The sequence below is a fragment of the Acytostelium subglobosum genome (assembly GCF_000787575.1).
Source record: "Acytostelium subglobosum LB1 DNA, scaffold: scaffold33, whole genome shotgun sequence".
Classification (NCBI taxonomy): Eukaryota; Evosea; class Eumycetozoa; order Acytosteliales; family Acytosteliaceae; genus Acytostelium; species Acytostelium subglobosum.
In genome coordinates this window covers 349,855-362,060 of record NW_012236500.1, presented here as the reverse complement: position 1 = coordinate 362,060, position 12,206 = coordinate 349,855, and the positions used below count along the sequence as shown (strand labels likewise).

Genomic DNA, 12,206 nt, shown 5'->3' with positions numbered 1-12,206 from the left:
GAGGCYGTGGCGACAGTGCCTGATACTGATCCAGCTGTTGCGGTKGCGCTWGTACCTGAAGCAGTGGCCACTGTTCCAGATACAGAACCAGCTGTGGCTGTTGCTGTGGATGGAGCGGTAGTAGAGGTGGCAGTTGCAACTGTACCCGAGACAGTACCAGCTGTAGCACTAGTTGACGAGGCAACCGATCCTGATACTGAGCTGGCGATAGAACCGATTGATGAGGCGACGGAGCTGGCTACTGAACTGGCAACTGAGCTTACTGAGGAGGCAACAGTTCCTGATACTGATCCAGCTGTGGCTGTGGCACTTGTACCCGAGGCAGTGGCAACAGTACCTGATACAGAACCAGCTGTTGCTGTGGCCGTGGATGGAGCGGTGGTGGAGGCGGTGGCAACAGTGCCAGAGACTGAACCAGCTGTGGCGGTAGCACTTGTACCTGATGCGGTGGCAACAGTGCCTGAGACAGAGCCAGCTGTGGCTGTGGCTGTGGATGGGGCGGTAGTGCTGGTGGCGGTGGCAACTGTACCGGATACAGTACCGGCGGTGGCACTAGTTGTTGATGCAACAGATCCTGAAACAGAGCTGGCAATCGAGCCGATTGATGAAGCAACTGAACTGGCAACTGAGTTGGTGACTGTTCCAACTGTGCTGGCGACAGTGCTGGCAACTGAGCTGGCAACTGAGCTTCCAACAGAACCTGCAATGGTTGTAGGCTCTGAGGTTGTCACACCACTTGATGAGATTGAATGACCAATTGATTGAGTGGCCGATGTTGGGAGTGATGTTGTCACTGCAGTGGTTGACACAGTTCCAGCAATTGACGTTGGCTGAGATGTCGTAATGCCAGTCACTGAACCAGCACTTGATGTTGAGACTGGTGTTGAGGTAGTTCCAGCACTCACTGTGGCAATGATGGTCGAAGCTGTTGAAGTGGCTGTGGCCGTGGCAGTTGTGGCGGACGAGTCAGTAGCACTTGTGGCCGTGGCGCTGGTCGCGGAGGCAACAGTACCTGATACTGAGCCAGCGGTGGCGGTAGCCGTGGATGGGGAGGTTGTTGAGGCAGTGGCAACTGTGCCAGAAACCGAACCTGCAGTGGCAGTGGCACTGGTACCAGAGGCGGTAGCAACAGTTCCAGATACTGATCCAGCTGTGGCGGTAGCAGTTGATGGTGCTGTTGTGGAGGCTGTAGCAACTGTTCCAGAGACAGTACCAGCTGTAACACTTGTGGATGAGGCAACTGATCCTGAGACTGAGCTGGCGATCGAACCGATTGATGAGGCGACGGAACTGGCCACTGAACTGGCAACTGAGCTTACTGAGGAGGCAACAGTTCCTGATACTGATCCAGCTGTTGCAGTGGCACTTGTTCCCGAGGCTGTTGCAACAGTACCTGATACTGATCCAGCTGTGGCTGTGGCCGTGGATGGGGCAGTAGTTGAGGCAGTGGCAACTGTGCCAGAGACTGATCCAGCTGTGGCGGTAGCGGTGGATGGGGCGGTTGTGCTGCTAGCGGTGGCAACTGTTCCCGATACAGTACCGGCTGTAGCACTTGTGGACGATGCTACTGAACCTGAAACTGAGCTGGCGATCGAACCGATTGATGAAGCAACTGAACTGGCAACTGAGTTGGTAACTGAACTGGCAACTGTTCCAACTGTGCTGGCGACAGTGCTGGCAACTGAACTGGCGACTGAGCTACCAACAGAACCGGCAATAGTGGTCGGCTCTGAGGTTGTCACACCACTTGATGAGATTGAATGACCAATTGATTGAGTGGCCGATGTTGGGAGTGAAGTTGTCACTGCAGTGGTTGACACAGTTCCAGCAATTGAGGTTGGCTGTGATGTTGTGATGCCAGTCACTGAACCAGCACTTGATGTTGACACTGGAGTAGAGGTAGTTCCAGCACTCACTGTGGCAATTATGGTTGAGGCTGTTGAAGTTGCTGTGGCTGTGGCGGTGGCGGTAGTAGCTGACGAGTCAGTAGCACTTGTGGCTGTGGCGACAGTGCCCGAGACTGATCCAGCTGTTGCAGTAGCACTTGTTCCCGAAGCGGTGGCAACAGTGCCTGAGACTGAACCAGCTGTGGCGGTGGCCGTTGATGGCGCGGTGCTTGATGCGGTGGCAACTGTTCCCGAGACTGAACCAGCTGTTGCAGTAGCACTAGTACCAGAGGCAGTAGCAACAGTTCCAGAGACTGAACCAGCTGTGGCGGTAGCAGTTGATGGTGCAGTTGTGGAGGCAGTAGCAACTGTTCCAGAGACAGTACCAGCAGTTACACTTGTGGATGAGGCAACAGATCCTGAGACTGAGCTGGCGATCGATCCGATTGATGAAGCAACTGAGTTGGTAACTGAACTGGCAACTGTTCCAACTGTGCTGGCGACAGTGCTAGCTACTGAGCTGGCGACTGAGCTACCAACTGAACCTGCAATGGTTGTAGGCTCTGAGGTTGTCACACCACTTGATGAGATTGAATTACCAATTGATTGAGTGGCTGATGTTGGGAGTGATGTCGTAACAGCAGTGGTTGACACTGTTCCAGCAATTGAGGTTGGCTGAGATGTTGTGATACCAGTGACTGAGCCAGCACTTGATGTTGACACTGGAGTGGAGGTTGTTCCAGCACTCACTGTGGCGATGATCGTCGAAGCTGTTGAAGTGGCTGTGGTGGATGCGGTGTCGATGGTCGCTGTGGCGACAGTGCCCGAGACTGATCCAGCTGTTGCAGTTGCGCTTGTTCCCGAAGCAGTAGCAACAGTGCTTGATACTGAGCCAGCAGTGGCTGTAGCCGTGGATGGGGAAGTTGTTGAAGCAGTGGCAACAGTGCCAGAGACTGATCCTGCAGTTGCTGTTGCACTCGTACCAGAGGCGGTAGCAACAGTTCCAGAGACTGATCCAGCTGTGGCGGTGGCCGTGGATGGGGCGGTGGTGCTGGTGGCGGTGGCAACTGTGCCAGAGACAGTACCAGCAGTAGCACTAGTAGTTGAAGCGACTGATCCTGATACTGAGCTGGCGATCGAACCAATTGATGAAGCAACCGAGTTGGTAACTGAACTGGCAACTGTTCCAACTGTGCTGGCGACAGTACTGGCAACTGAGCTGGCAACTGAGCTTCCAACAGAACCTGCAATAGTGGTAGGCTCTGAGGTAGTCACACCACTTGATGAGATCGAATGACCAATTGATTGAGTGGCCGATGTTGGGAGTGATGTTGTCACTGCTGTTGTCGACACAGTTCCAGCAATTGAAGTTGGTTGCGATGTGGTGATGCCAGTCACTGAACCAGCACTTGATGTTGACACTGGTGTTGAGGTAGTGCCGGCTGTCACGGTGGCAATGATCGTCGAGGCTGTTGATGTGGCTGTGGCCGTTGCTGTAGCGGTGGTTGCTGACGAGTCAGTTGCACTAGTGGCAGTGGCGACAGTGCCAGAGACAGTACCGGCGGTAACAGTGGTTGTGGCAGTGGCGCTGGTTGCGGTGGCAACAGTACCCGATACAGATCCAGCTGTGGCAGTGGCACTTGTACCAGAGGCAGTAGCAACAGTGCCTGATACTGATCCAGCAGTGGCTGTTGCAGTTGATGGTGCAGTTGTGGAAGCGGTGGCAACAGTGCCAGAGACAGTTCCAGCAGTAGCACTAGTTGTTGATGCAACTGATCCTGATACAGAGCTGGCAATTGATCCAATCGATGAGGCAACTGAGTTGGTAATTGAGTTGGTAACTGTGGCGACAGTGCTGGCGACAGTGCTGGCAACTGAGCTTCCAACAGAACCTGCAATGGTAGTTGGCTCTGAGGTTGTCACACCACTTGATGAGATCGAATGACCAATTGATTGAGTGGCCGATGTTGGGAGTGATGTTGTAATGGCTGTTGTCGACACGGTTCCAGCAATTGACGTTGGCTGAGATGTTGTGATACCAGTCACTGAACCAGCACTCGATGTTGACACTGGTGTAGAGGTAGTTCCAGCACTCACTGTGGCAATGATGGTCGAGGCTGTTGAGGTGGCTGTGGCCGATGTTGGAGTGGTGGTTGAGGCAATTGTTGTGCCTGTGGCATCAGTGCTGGCAACTGAGCTCGCGATGGAGGTTGGATTAGAGGTTGTCGGACCACTTGTGGCAATTGATGCTGTCGCGAGAGTAGTGGCGGTGATAGTTGTACCTGTTGCATCAGTGCTCGCAACAGTACCAGCAATGGAACTGGCAATTGAGGTTGGTTGTGATGTTGTCACTCCAGTAGCGGCCACAGTCTGAGCAATTGATGCAGTGGCCGATGTTGGGAGTGATGTTGTTACAGCTGTGGTCGACACAGTCGCTGCGATGGTAGTTGGCTGAGATGTTGTGACACCGGTGACTGTACCAGCACTTGAGGTTGTCAGTGGTGTCGAGGTAGTACCAGCACTAACTGTGGCAATAATGGTGGAGGCGGTGGTAGTGGCAGTTGCAGTCGCTGAAGTAGCTGTGGCAGTAGCCGAGGTGGCTGTTGCCGTTGCAGATGTTGCGGTGGCTGTCGTGGCAGTTGTGATTCCAGTTGTTGTGACAATGGTGCTTGCAATCGAAGTTGGCACTGAGGTGGTGATGCCAGTCGCGGCAACAGTCTGTGCGATTGATGCGGTGGCTGATGTTGGAAGTGAGGTTGTCACGGCAGTGGTCGACACAGTACCAGCGATGGTAGTTGGCTGCGATGTTGTGACACCAGTGACTGTTCCAGCACTTGAAGTTGTCAAAGGTGTGGAAGTTGTTCCAGCACTGACGGTTGCAATGATCGTCGAAGCCGTTGCCGAGGTTGCAGTTGCAGTTGCTGATGTCGCAGTTGCAGTCGCCGATGTAGCAGTAGCAGTTGTTGCCGTGGTGATTCCAGTTGTGGTGACAATGGTGCTTGCAATCGATGTGGGCTCTGAGGTAGTGATGCCAGTCGCGGCAACAGTTTGAGCAATTGAAGCTGTGGCTGAGGTTGGGAGAGATGTTGTCACAGCAGTCGTGGAAACAGTTCCAGCGATGGTAGTGGGCTGAGATGTGGTAATACCAGTGACTGTACCAGTGCTTGATGTTGACACTGGTGTTGAGGTGGTACCAGCACTAACGGTGGCGATGATTGTGGAAGCTGTAGCCGTTGTTGGTGCGGTGGTAGTGGCAGTCGCTGAGGTGGCAGTTGCAGTTGTCGCCGTCGTGATTCCAGTTGTGGTGACGATGGTGCTTGCAATCGAAGTTGGCACTGAGGTTGTTATGCCTGTGGCCGCAACAGTCTGGGCAATTGATGCTGTGGCTGAGGTTGGCAAAGATGTGGTCACTGCTGTGGTGGCAACTGTTGCAGCAATAGTAGTTGGCTGCGATGTTGTGACACCAGTGACTGTTCCAGCACTTGAGGTTGTCAATGGTGTCGAGGTGGTACCAGCGCTCACTGTGGCGATGATCGTCGAAGCTGTGGCCGATGTTGAAGTTGGTGTTGTGGTTGCAGTTGTTGCCGTGGTGGCAGTTGTTGCAGTGGTGATGCCAGTTGTGGACACAATAGTGCTTGCAATCGATGTTGGCTCAGAGGTGGTAATGCCTGTTGCGGCAACAGTTTGAGCGATGGATGCTGTGGCTGAGGTTGGGAGCGAGGTTGTCACAGCAGTTGTCGCCACTGTAGCAGCAATGGTGGTTGGCTGCGATGTTGTGACGCCAGTGACTGTTCCAGCACTTGAAGTTGTCAATGGAGTGGAGGTTGTTCCAGCACTGACGGTTGCAATGATAGTCGAAGCAGTGGCCGAAGTTGGTGTGGTAGTGGTTGCAGTAGCAGTTGCAGATGTCGCAGTGGCAGTTGTCGCCGTGGTGACTCCAGTTGTGGTAACAATTGTGCTTGCAATCGATGTGGGCTCTGAGGTAGTGATGCCTGTGGCCGCCACAGTTTGAGCGATTGATCCTGTTGCCGATGTTGGGAGCGAGGTTGTCACAGCAGTGGTCGCCACTGTAGCAGCAATGGTGGTTGGCTGCGATGTTGTGATACCAGTGACTGAGCTTGCAGTTGATGTTGAAACAGGTGTCGAGGTTGTGCCAGCACTCACTGTGGCAATGATTGTCGAAGCAGTTGTTGCTGATGTTGCAGATGTCGCAGTGGGTGTGGAGGTTGTTGCCGTGGCAGTGGCTGTCGCAGTGGCTGTGGCGGTGACGATTGTTGTTGCGGAGGTCACTCCAACAATTGTTGATGGCTGAGATGTTGTGACACCAGTGACTGTGACTCCCCCTGTTACCGTTGCAGCTATGGTAGTTGGCTGCGAGGTAGTAACTCCAGTGACAGTTCCAGCAGTTGTGGCGGTCGTAGCCGTTGCCGTGGCAGTAGTGGCTGATGTTGTATTAGCTGTGGCTGATGTGGCTGTGACGGTTGTTGCTGAGGTCACTCCAACAATTGTTGATGGTTGAGATGTTGTGACACCAGTGACAGTGACTCCACCTGTTACAGTACCAGCAATTGTAGTTGGCTGCGAGGTAGTAACTCCAGTGACAGTTCCAGCAGTTGTAGCTGTAGTAGCCGTTGCAGTAGCGGTAGTAGCAGTTGCCGTGGCGGAAGTAGCAGTTGCCGTGGCGGAAGTAGCGGTGGCTGTAGTGGCTGATGTGGCTGTGACTGTAGTTGCAGTGGTCACTCCAACAATGGTAGAAGGTTGAGACGTTGTAACGCCAGTAACAGTGACTCCACCTGTTACCGTTCCAGCGATAGTGGTGGCAGTTGCTGTGGCAGTAGTTGCTGTAGTGGCTGTAGAGGCTGTAGAGGCGGTAGTGGCGGTAGTGGCGGTAGTGGCGGTAGTGGCGGTAGTGGCGGTAGTGGCGGTAGTGGCGGTACTTGCCAAAGTAGCCTCTGAAGATGGAGACACAGATGTTGGCGAAGTGGAAGTGGGATTGTTTGTGGTATGGGTTGTGGTGGCTGTTGTTGCAGTTGTTGTAGTAGCCGTGGTGGCTGTTGTCGACGTAGTTGGAGGCTTGGTAGTCTGGCCAGTTGCCGTGGTCAAAGTGGTCGCACCTGTTCCGGTGGTTGGGTGAGTAGTGGGAGGACCAGTTGGTGGGCTAGAGACGGTAGATGGCTTGGTAGTGTCATTGGGTGGAGGTGTGGTTGTCGAGGCCGTGGAGGCAGACGTTGTTGGTGGCTTGGTTGTCGATGCAGTTGATGCGGTTGTTGGCGGCTTGGTAGTGGTCGAGGCCGATGTCGTAGCAAGGGTCGATGCAGTCGATATAGTTGTTGTTCCATGAGTCGAAGCTGTACCTGTTGCACCGGCCACAGTTGATACTATGGTTGAAGCTGTCGAGGCTGAGGTTGATGCCGATGTCGAAGCTGTGCCTGATGGTGACGAAGTCGTCGTTGGTTCCGAGGTCGTAGTTGGCTCCGAAGTTGTGGTTGGCGACGACGTGGTTGGCGACGAAGTAGGCGCAGAGGTCGTGGATGGGGAGGTGGACGAAGTTGGAGTGGAAGTTGTGGTAGGCAACGAGGTTGTGGACGTGGTGCCGGTCGTGGAATCAGACGATTCAGACGACTCTGATGATTCACTGCTGCTATCAGTACATCCAGTGGTTGGACATCTTGTGGTCCTGTGTGTGGTGCCAGCCTCAGTAGTTGGGGGCGTCGGGGGCTTTGTAGGAGGATTCTGGGTGGTTGTTCCAAAGTCTGGATCAGGTATACACTTGACCTCGTCCGTGTCCAGATCGACGTGACACTTTGTCTCGTAAGGACAGGTAATAAAATCACAATATGGCAGACACATTGTTGGGAGGTCATCCCTTGGCTGAACACAAATGTGGCCAGGTGGACATTTCACCGTTCTGCATGCAAATGGTTCCTCTGCTTTCTGGGCTATAATTATAATGATTGATGGATTTAAGTATTAGTTTATGTGTTTGGAATTTCCAAAAAGTCACGTGATCAATTTGATCAGCTGATATCCAGGAAAAATTATTATCCAATATCCATTGGTCAAACAATCCAATCAAATCCAATCCTAATCGAATCGATAACCTACCATGCGTTGATCCAGAGAGTAGAAGTAATATTGCCAGGAAGAGTATGGCATTTAGCCACAATCGATTGGAAGTTGATGATGGTAGTGCCATCATCAGTACTTGTTAAAGAAGGAAGAAAGTATGCCTTGCCTGTCTATAACAACTTTAAAAGTTTGGTTGGTTGACCAAAGATTGAGGATTGTGGATGACTGTTGGAAGGGGACTTGGGTCTTCTTTGTAACTTAAGTTAAAGTCTGGTAATAGTTTGATTGATTGAGAGAGGTAGTGAGTGAGTGAGATGTTGAGTTGTAAAGAAGTAGTCTTGACTTTACTTGAAAGAAAGGAAGGAAAGGAAGGAATATTGTTGTTACTTGATCAAATCAATCACAATGTAGAGTGTAGTGTATACTGGATTTCAGTCTACAGCCTTGGTATCAGTGCTGGAAATTGGGAGGGGCATTCTAGGGAGCCAGGGTACGGTATGGTAGGTGGCATCCTGTAGCCCCACAACGTGCCGTGCCAACCTGATCAGTAATCGCCATCGACATCTCTTAGCACGCCAGTAATACTTGTTGTTGTTGTGTGTGAGTATGAGTGCACACCTCTTGCTCAGTAGCATCAGCAGTAGCAGAAGTAGTAGCATATGATAGTGGATGTGTGATAAAGTATATGCCGTACAACACAACATGGATGACTTCAATGAACTCTTCATTGACAATATTGTGAGTTGAGTTGGTTGGGTATGGTTGATGATGTGGTGAATGAATGATTGAATGCATGAATGAATGAATGAATGAGTGAGTGATGTAATATTACTACTACATATGGGAGTGAGTGGATAAGCACACATTCATTGGATGGATATATGTGTTATAATAGTTGATTGATTGATTGATTGATTGTTGGGGTCTTGAGTTTGTTTGTAATTGTGTGGAGTGGAATGAGTGTGTTGATTGATTGTGGGGCTTAGCCCCTGCTGGGCTTGATCGATTGGAGCTAGCTAGCACAACAATCAATCAATCGAAGTGTGTATGAATGCATTCCCACAGTAACACACGCATCCATACAAGATCAATAGTTGACCATTCTCCATAATGATATGATATGTTCAACAACATCATACACAATGTTAGCGTCAACAACAAGATGGTTTGGTTGTTGTTGTTGGAGACTGGGGCGAGGGTGTTTAAGATGTTTCAACAACAACACGTTGTTGTTTGTTGTGCGAGCAAGTTGTTCAATAGTTGGAACAAGCCTAGTGTGATTTAAAGGAGTGGAGGGTGACGAACTTGTAAACATCGTTAACCAACCAACCATCACTTGAGCTACAATGTTTGAGTTTGTAATGTAACCATGTCTGTTTACTGTGGCCCTCGACTACTTTACTACTACTACTACTACCAGTCCTAGTCCTGTTGTGTTCAAGTGTTAGTTGGGTGTCTGTTCGTTACCATGGCAACACTAATGTCATTGATAGCACTGTGGCAGTCAGCTCACATTAACTTACTTTCAATGTCAAGCCATTACATTTCATTCAATCAACTAGGCACCCTTGGAAGGCAGTTGAGAGAGAATAATGTACAGATACATATACGTGTTGTTGTCTTTGTTGATCACAAAGTTCCATGAATCTTTAGAGTTTGGTTGATTATTGGCTCAAAGGTCAAAAACGAACGAAAGTTCATTTATCCAAATTATTGTGCTGAAGTATAGAGATAGAGATAGAGAGACAGATAAAGAGAAGAGATGATGAATGCAACAAGAAGACTGTTAACATCATCATACAATGCTGTTAAGCCTATTCAATTCATATTGAGGAATGACATTGCTTCAGTTTCATGTTTGTTGTTTTGTAACTCTAGCGTTGTGAACATGGGTCTGGGTCACCAACATTGCAACTCAACAACATCATCAACATCAACATCTAGACCTAGATCAAGCAATGATAACAAAGAAAGAAGATATCAATCAAACAACACTGATACACCATCGACATCAACTACAACCTCAGCCTCGACCTCAACATCCTCAACCTCAACATCCTCAACCTCAAAATCCTCAACAACCAAGACACAAGCATCTCCAGTCTTCCTGAGTGAGAAGATGGTGAAGGTTATAAGAGAAGATGAAGTACTAGCAGGACCCGACGGAATGGCACCATTCACTGCCCTCGGATTTAGAGGGTATGTTTGATTGATTGATTGATCAATTCAGCGAGTATGATCATACCCAACTAACGAACAAACGAATGAACCAATGAATGAATGAATAGACTACATAGACTTCTGGAACTTGATAATGAAGCACAGGTAATGGAGTTCTATAACATACAGAGACTGAGTAAGAAGTCAAAGAGTTCAAAGTTCCACAACTTGGTGATCAATGCATTGAAGAAACATAAGGCGTCGTCAAAGTCAATCGAGGAGGTGTACATGAACTATCACAAGCTTGTCGAACCCACCGATACGGACACGGACAAGCGCTTCGTGTACAACACCTTGATGTCGCACTATGCCGCTGAGGGCAATGTCAAGCGCGTCGAGGAGCTCTTTGCCGCGATCGCTCCCGACAACTTCTCATACACCAACCTGATCAACACGTACGCCAACGCTGGCGCCATGGACAAGGTGCTCGAGACACTGGCCAAGGCGCACAAGGAGTCGATGGTCGACTCCACAACCTACAACGAGCTGATCAAGCGCATTGCCATCAACGGCCAATTCCAGATGTGTCTGGCGATCATTGACGAGATGAGGCGACAGGGCACAGAGTTTGACATCGTCTCATATCACACCCTGTTCATGCCCTTTGCCCAGGAGAAGACGGGACAGTGTTTGGTGTATCTGCTCAAGGAGTTCCAAAAGACGGATCTGCCGCTCGATGGCAAGCTGTTCAGTGCGATCATCGAGAGCTTTTCGGTTGCCTACGAGCGACTTGGCGATCCGGCGCTGGCGCAGTTGGCCATCGACTTCTTCAAGCAGACGCCCAACGCATTCTATATCATGAAATCGGTCACGCTGACACACATGCTCACTATGATGCCGCTGGACCAGGTCGAGGACTTCTGGGACAGGGCATGGGTCGAGTGTCCGCGCTACATCACACCGGCCGCCGCCACGTGCTACGCCAAGATCTTGCTCAAGATGGACAATGTCTCGGAGAGGATGATGAAGTTGTTCAACATTGCCAAGGACAAGTTCTTCCACAATGCCGAGACACAGGACATATTCTACAACTTTATGATCAAGGCGCTGCTGATGGACGGTCGCGTGGCTGAAGCCTGGTCGATCTTCAACTACCTGCTGCGCAACAACAGGATCAACTCACCAATATACTTCACGGTGGTCAAGTTCCTGTGTCAGCACTCATCGGACAGCAACTCGGCCAACAGTTGTCGCGAGATCATCGTATCGCCACAGTTCAACAATGTGGTCAATGAACGACGTGACTGGTTCTGGAAATCAATTCTAAGCGAGTTGGTAAAAGAGAACAATTACAACAATCTGATCACATCACTATATCTTATCAAGTCAACTACCGATATGAACATGTCAATCTTCCACGAAACAGTCTATGACTACCTACATCAACGTGATCCAAAAGTTGCCAACCAACTCTTTACACAATAAATATATTGATTGCATCATCAAACATATATCTTGATCATAAACCTTGATTGATTGATCATTCAGTGCACTCATATATCTTGATCAAAAATCTTGATTGATCATATAAATAACAAGTCTGGGAATTCTTCCAGAATTTCATTTCCAAACATGATGATCAACTTGGTATCCTATGAAGTGTCAATCAAACCATTCAATAATCATTCATACTCCAAGATACATACATACATACATACATAAACAATGACGGATTCAGAATCAATACGTATATCAAAGACTTTATCATATTTATTAAGACATGGTGCTGTTAAGGAAGGTCTAAGTGTAACAAAGGATGGTTATTTGAATGTTAATGATGTATTGGCATTCAAACAACTACAAGGAGTATCATTAGTACAACTAAAGAAGGTTGTAGACTCTTGTGAAAAGAAGAGATTCACTCTAGATACCTTACCAGATGGTAACTTATACATCAAAGCATCATACGGTCATACTGTTGATGTAAGTGTTCATTCTCATCACTTTGATCAAAAGACGACGTTTTTGAAATTTCCCGACCTTTTGTGATCATGATCCCACTCATTCCCGACACACAAATGACACATATTT

The 12,206-nt window shown here is 49.5% G+C and overlaps 6 protein-coding genes across 6 annotated transcripts; all 6 read left to right on the top strand.

The window, feature by feature from the left end:
- Positions 1-843: 843 nt before the first annotated feature.
- Positions 844-1,764, top strand: SAMD00019534_116180 (hypothetical protein; the record flags this gene model as incomplete). The annotated part of the gene is made up of 1 exon (XM_012893305.1): positions 844-1,764. One exon carries the CDS (start codon positions 844-846, stop codon positions 1,762-1,764), a length of 921 nt encoding a protein of 306 aa, XP_012748759.1.
- Positions 1,765-1,854: 90 nt separating this feature from the next.
- SAMD00019534_116170 (hypothetical protein) lies at positions 1,855-2,496 on the top strand (the record flags this gene model as incomplete). Its single annotated transcript, XM_012893304.1, has 1 exon — positions 1,855-2,496. The coding sequence occupies one exon, from the start codon at positions 1,855-1,857 to the stop codon at positions 2,494-2,496; it is 642 nt and encodes a 213-aa protein (XP_012748758.1).
- Positions 2,497-2,643: 147 nt separating this feature from the next.
- On the top strand, positions 2,644-3,183 carry SAMD00019534_116160 (hypothetical protein; the record flags this gene model as incomplete). Its single annotated transcript, XM_012893303.1, has 1 exon — positions 2,644-3,183. The coding sequence occupies one exon, from the start codon at positions 2,644-2,646 to the stop codon at positions 3,181-3,183; it is 540 nt and encodes a 179-aa protein (XP_012748757.1).
- A 90-nt stretch (positions 3,184-3,273) lies between these two features.
- Positions 3,274-3,831, top strand: SAMD00019534_116150 (hypothetical protein; the record flags this gene model as incomplete). Its single annotated transcript, XM_012893302.1, has 1 exon — positions 3,274-3,831. The coding sequence occupies one exon, from the start codon at positions 3,274-3,276 to the stop codon at positions 3,829-3,831; it is 558 nt and encodes a 185-aa protein (XP_012748756.1).
- Positions 3,832-3,990: 159 nt separating this feature from the next.
- SAMD00019534_116140 (hypothetical protein) lies at positions 3,991-4,260 on the top strand (the record flags this gene model as incomplete). The annotated part of the gene is made up of 1 exon (XM_012893301.1): positions 3,991-4,260. The coding sequence occupies one exon, from the start codon at positions 3,991-3,993 to the stop codon at positions 4,258-4,260; it is 270 nt and encodes an 89-aa protein (XP_012748755.1).
- A 5,583-nt stretch (positions 4,261-9,843) lies between these two features.
- Positions 9,844-11,600, top strand: SAMD00019534_116130 (hypothetical protein; the record flags this gene model as incomplete). The annotated part of the gene is made up of 2 exons (XM_012893300.1): positions 9,844-10,154; positions 10,244-11,600. The coding sequence occupies 2 exons, from the start codon at positions 9,844-9,846 to the stop codon at positions 11,598-11,600; spliced, it is 1,668 nt and encodes a 555-aa protein (XP_012748754.1).
- Positions 11,601-12,206: the final 606 nt, after the last annotated feature.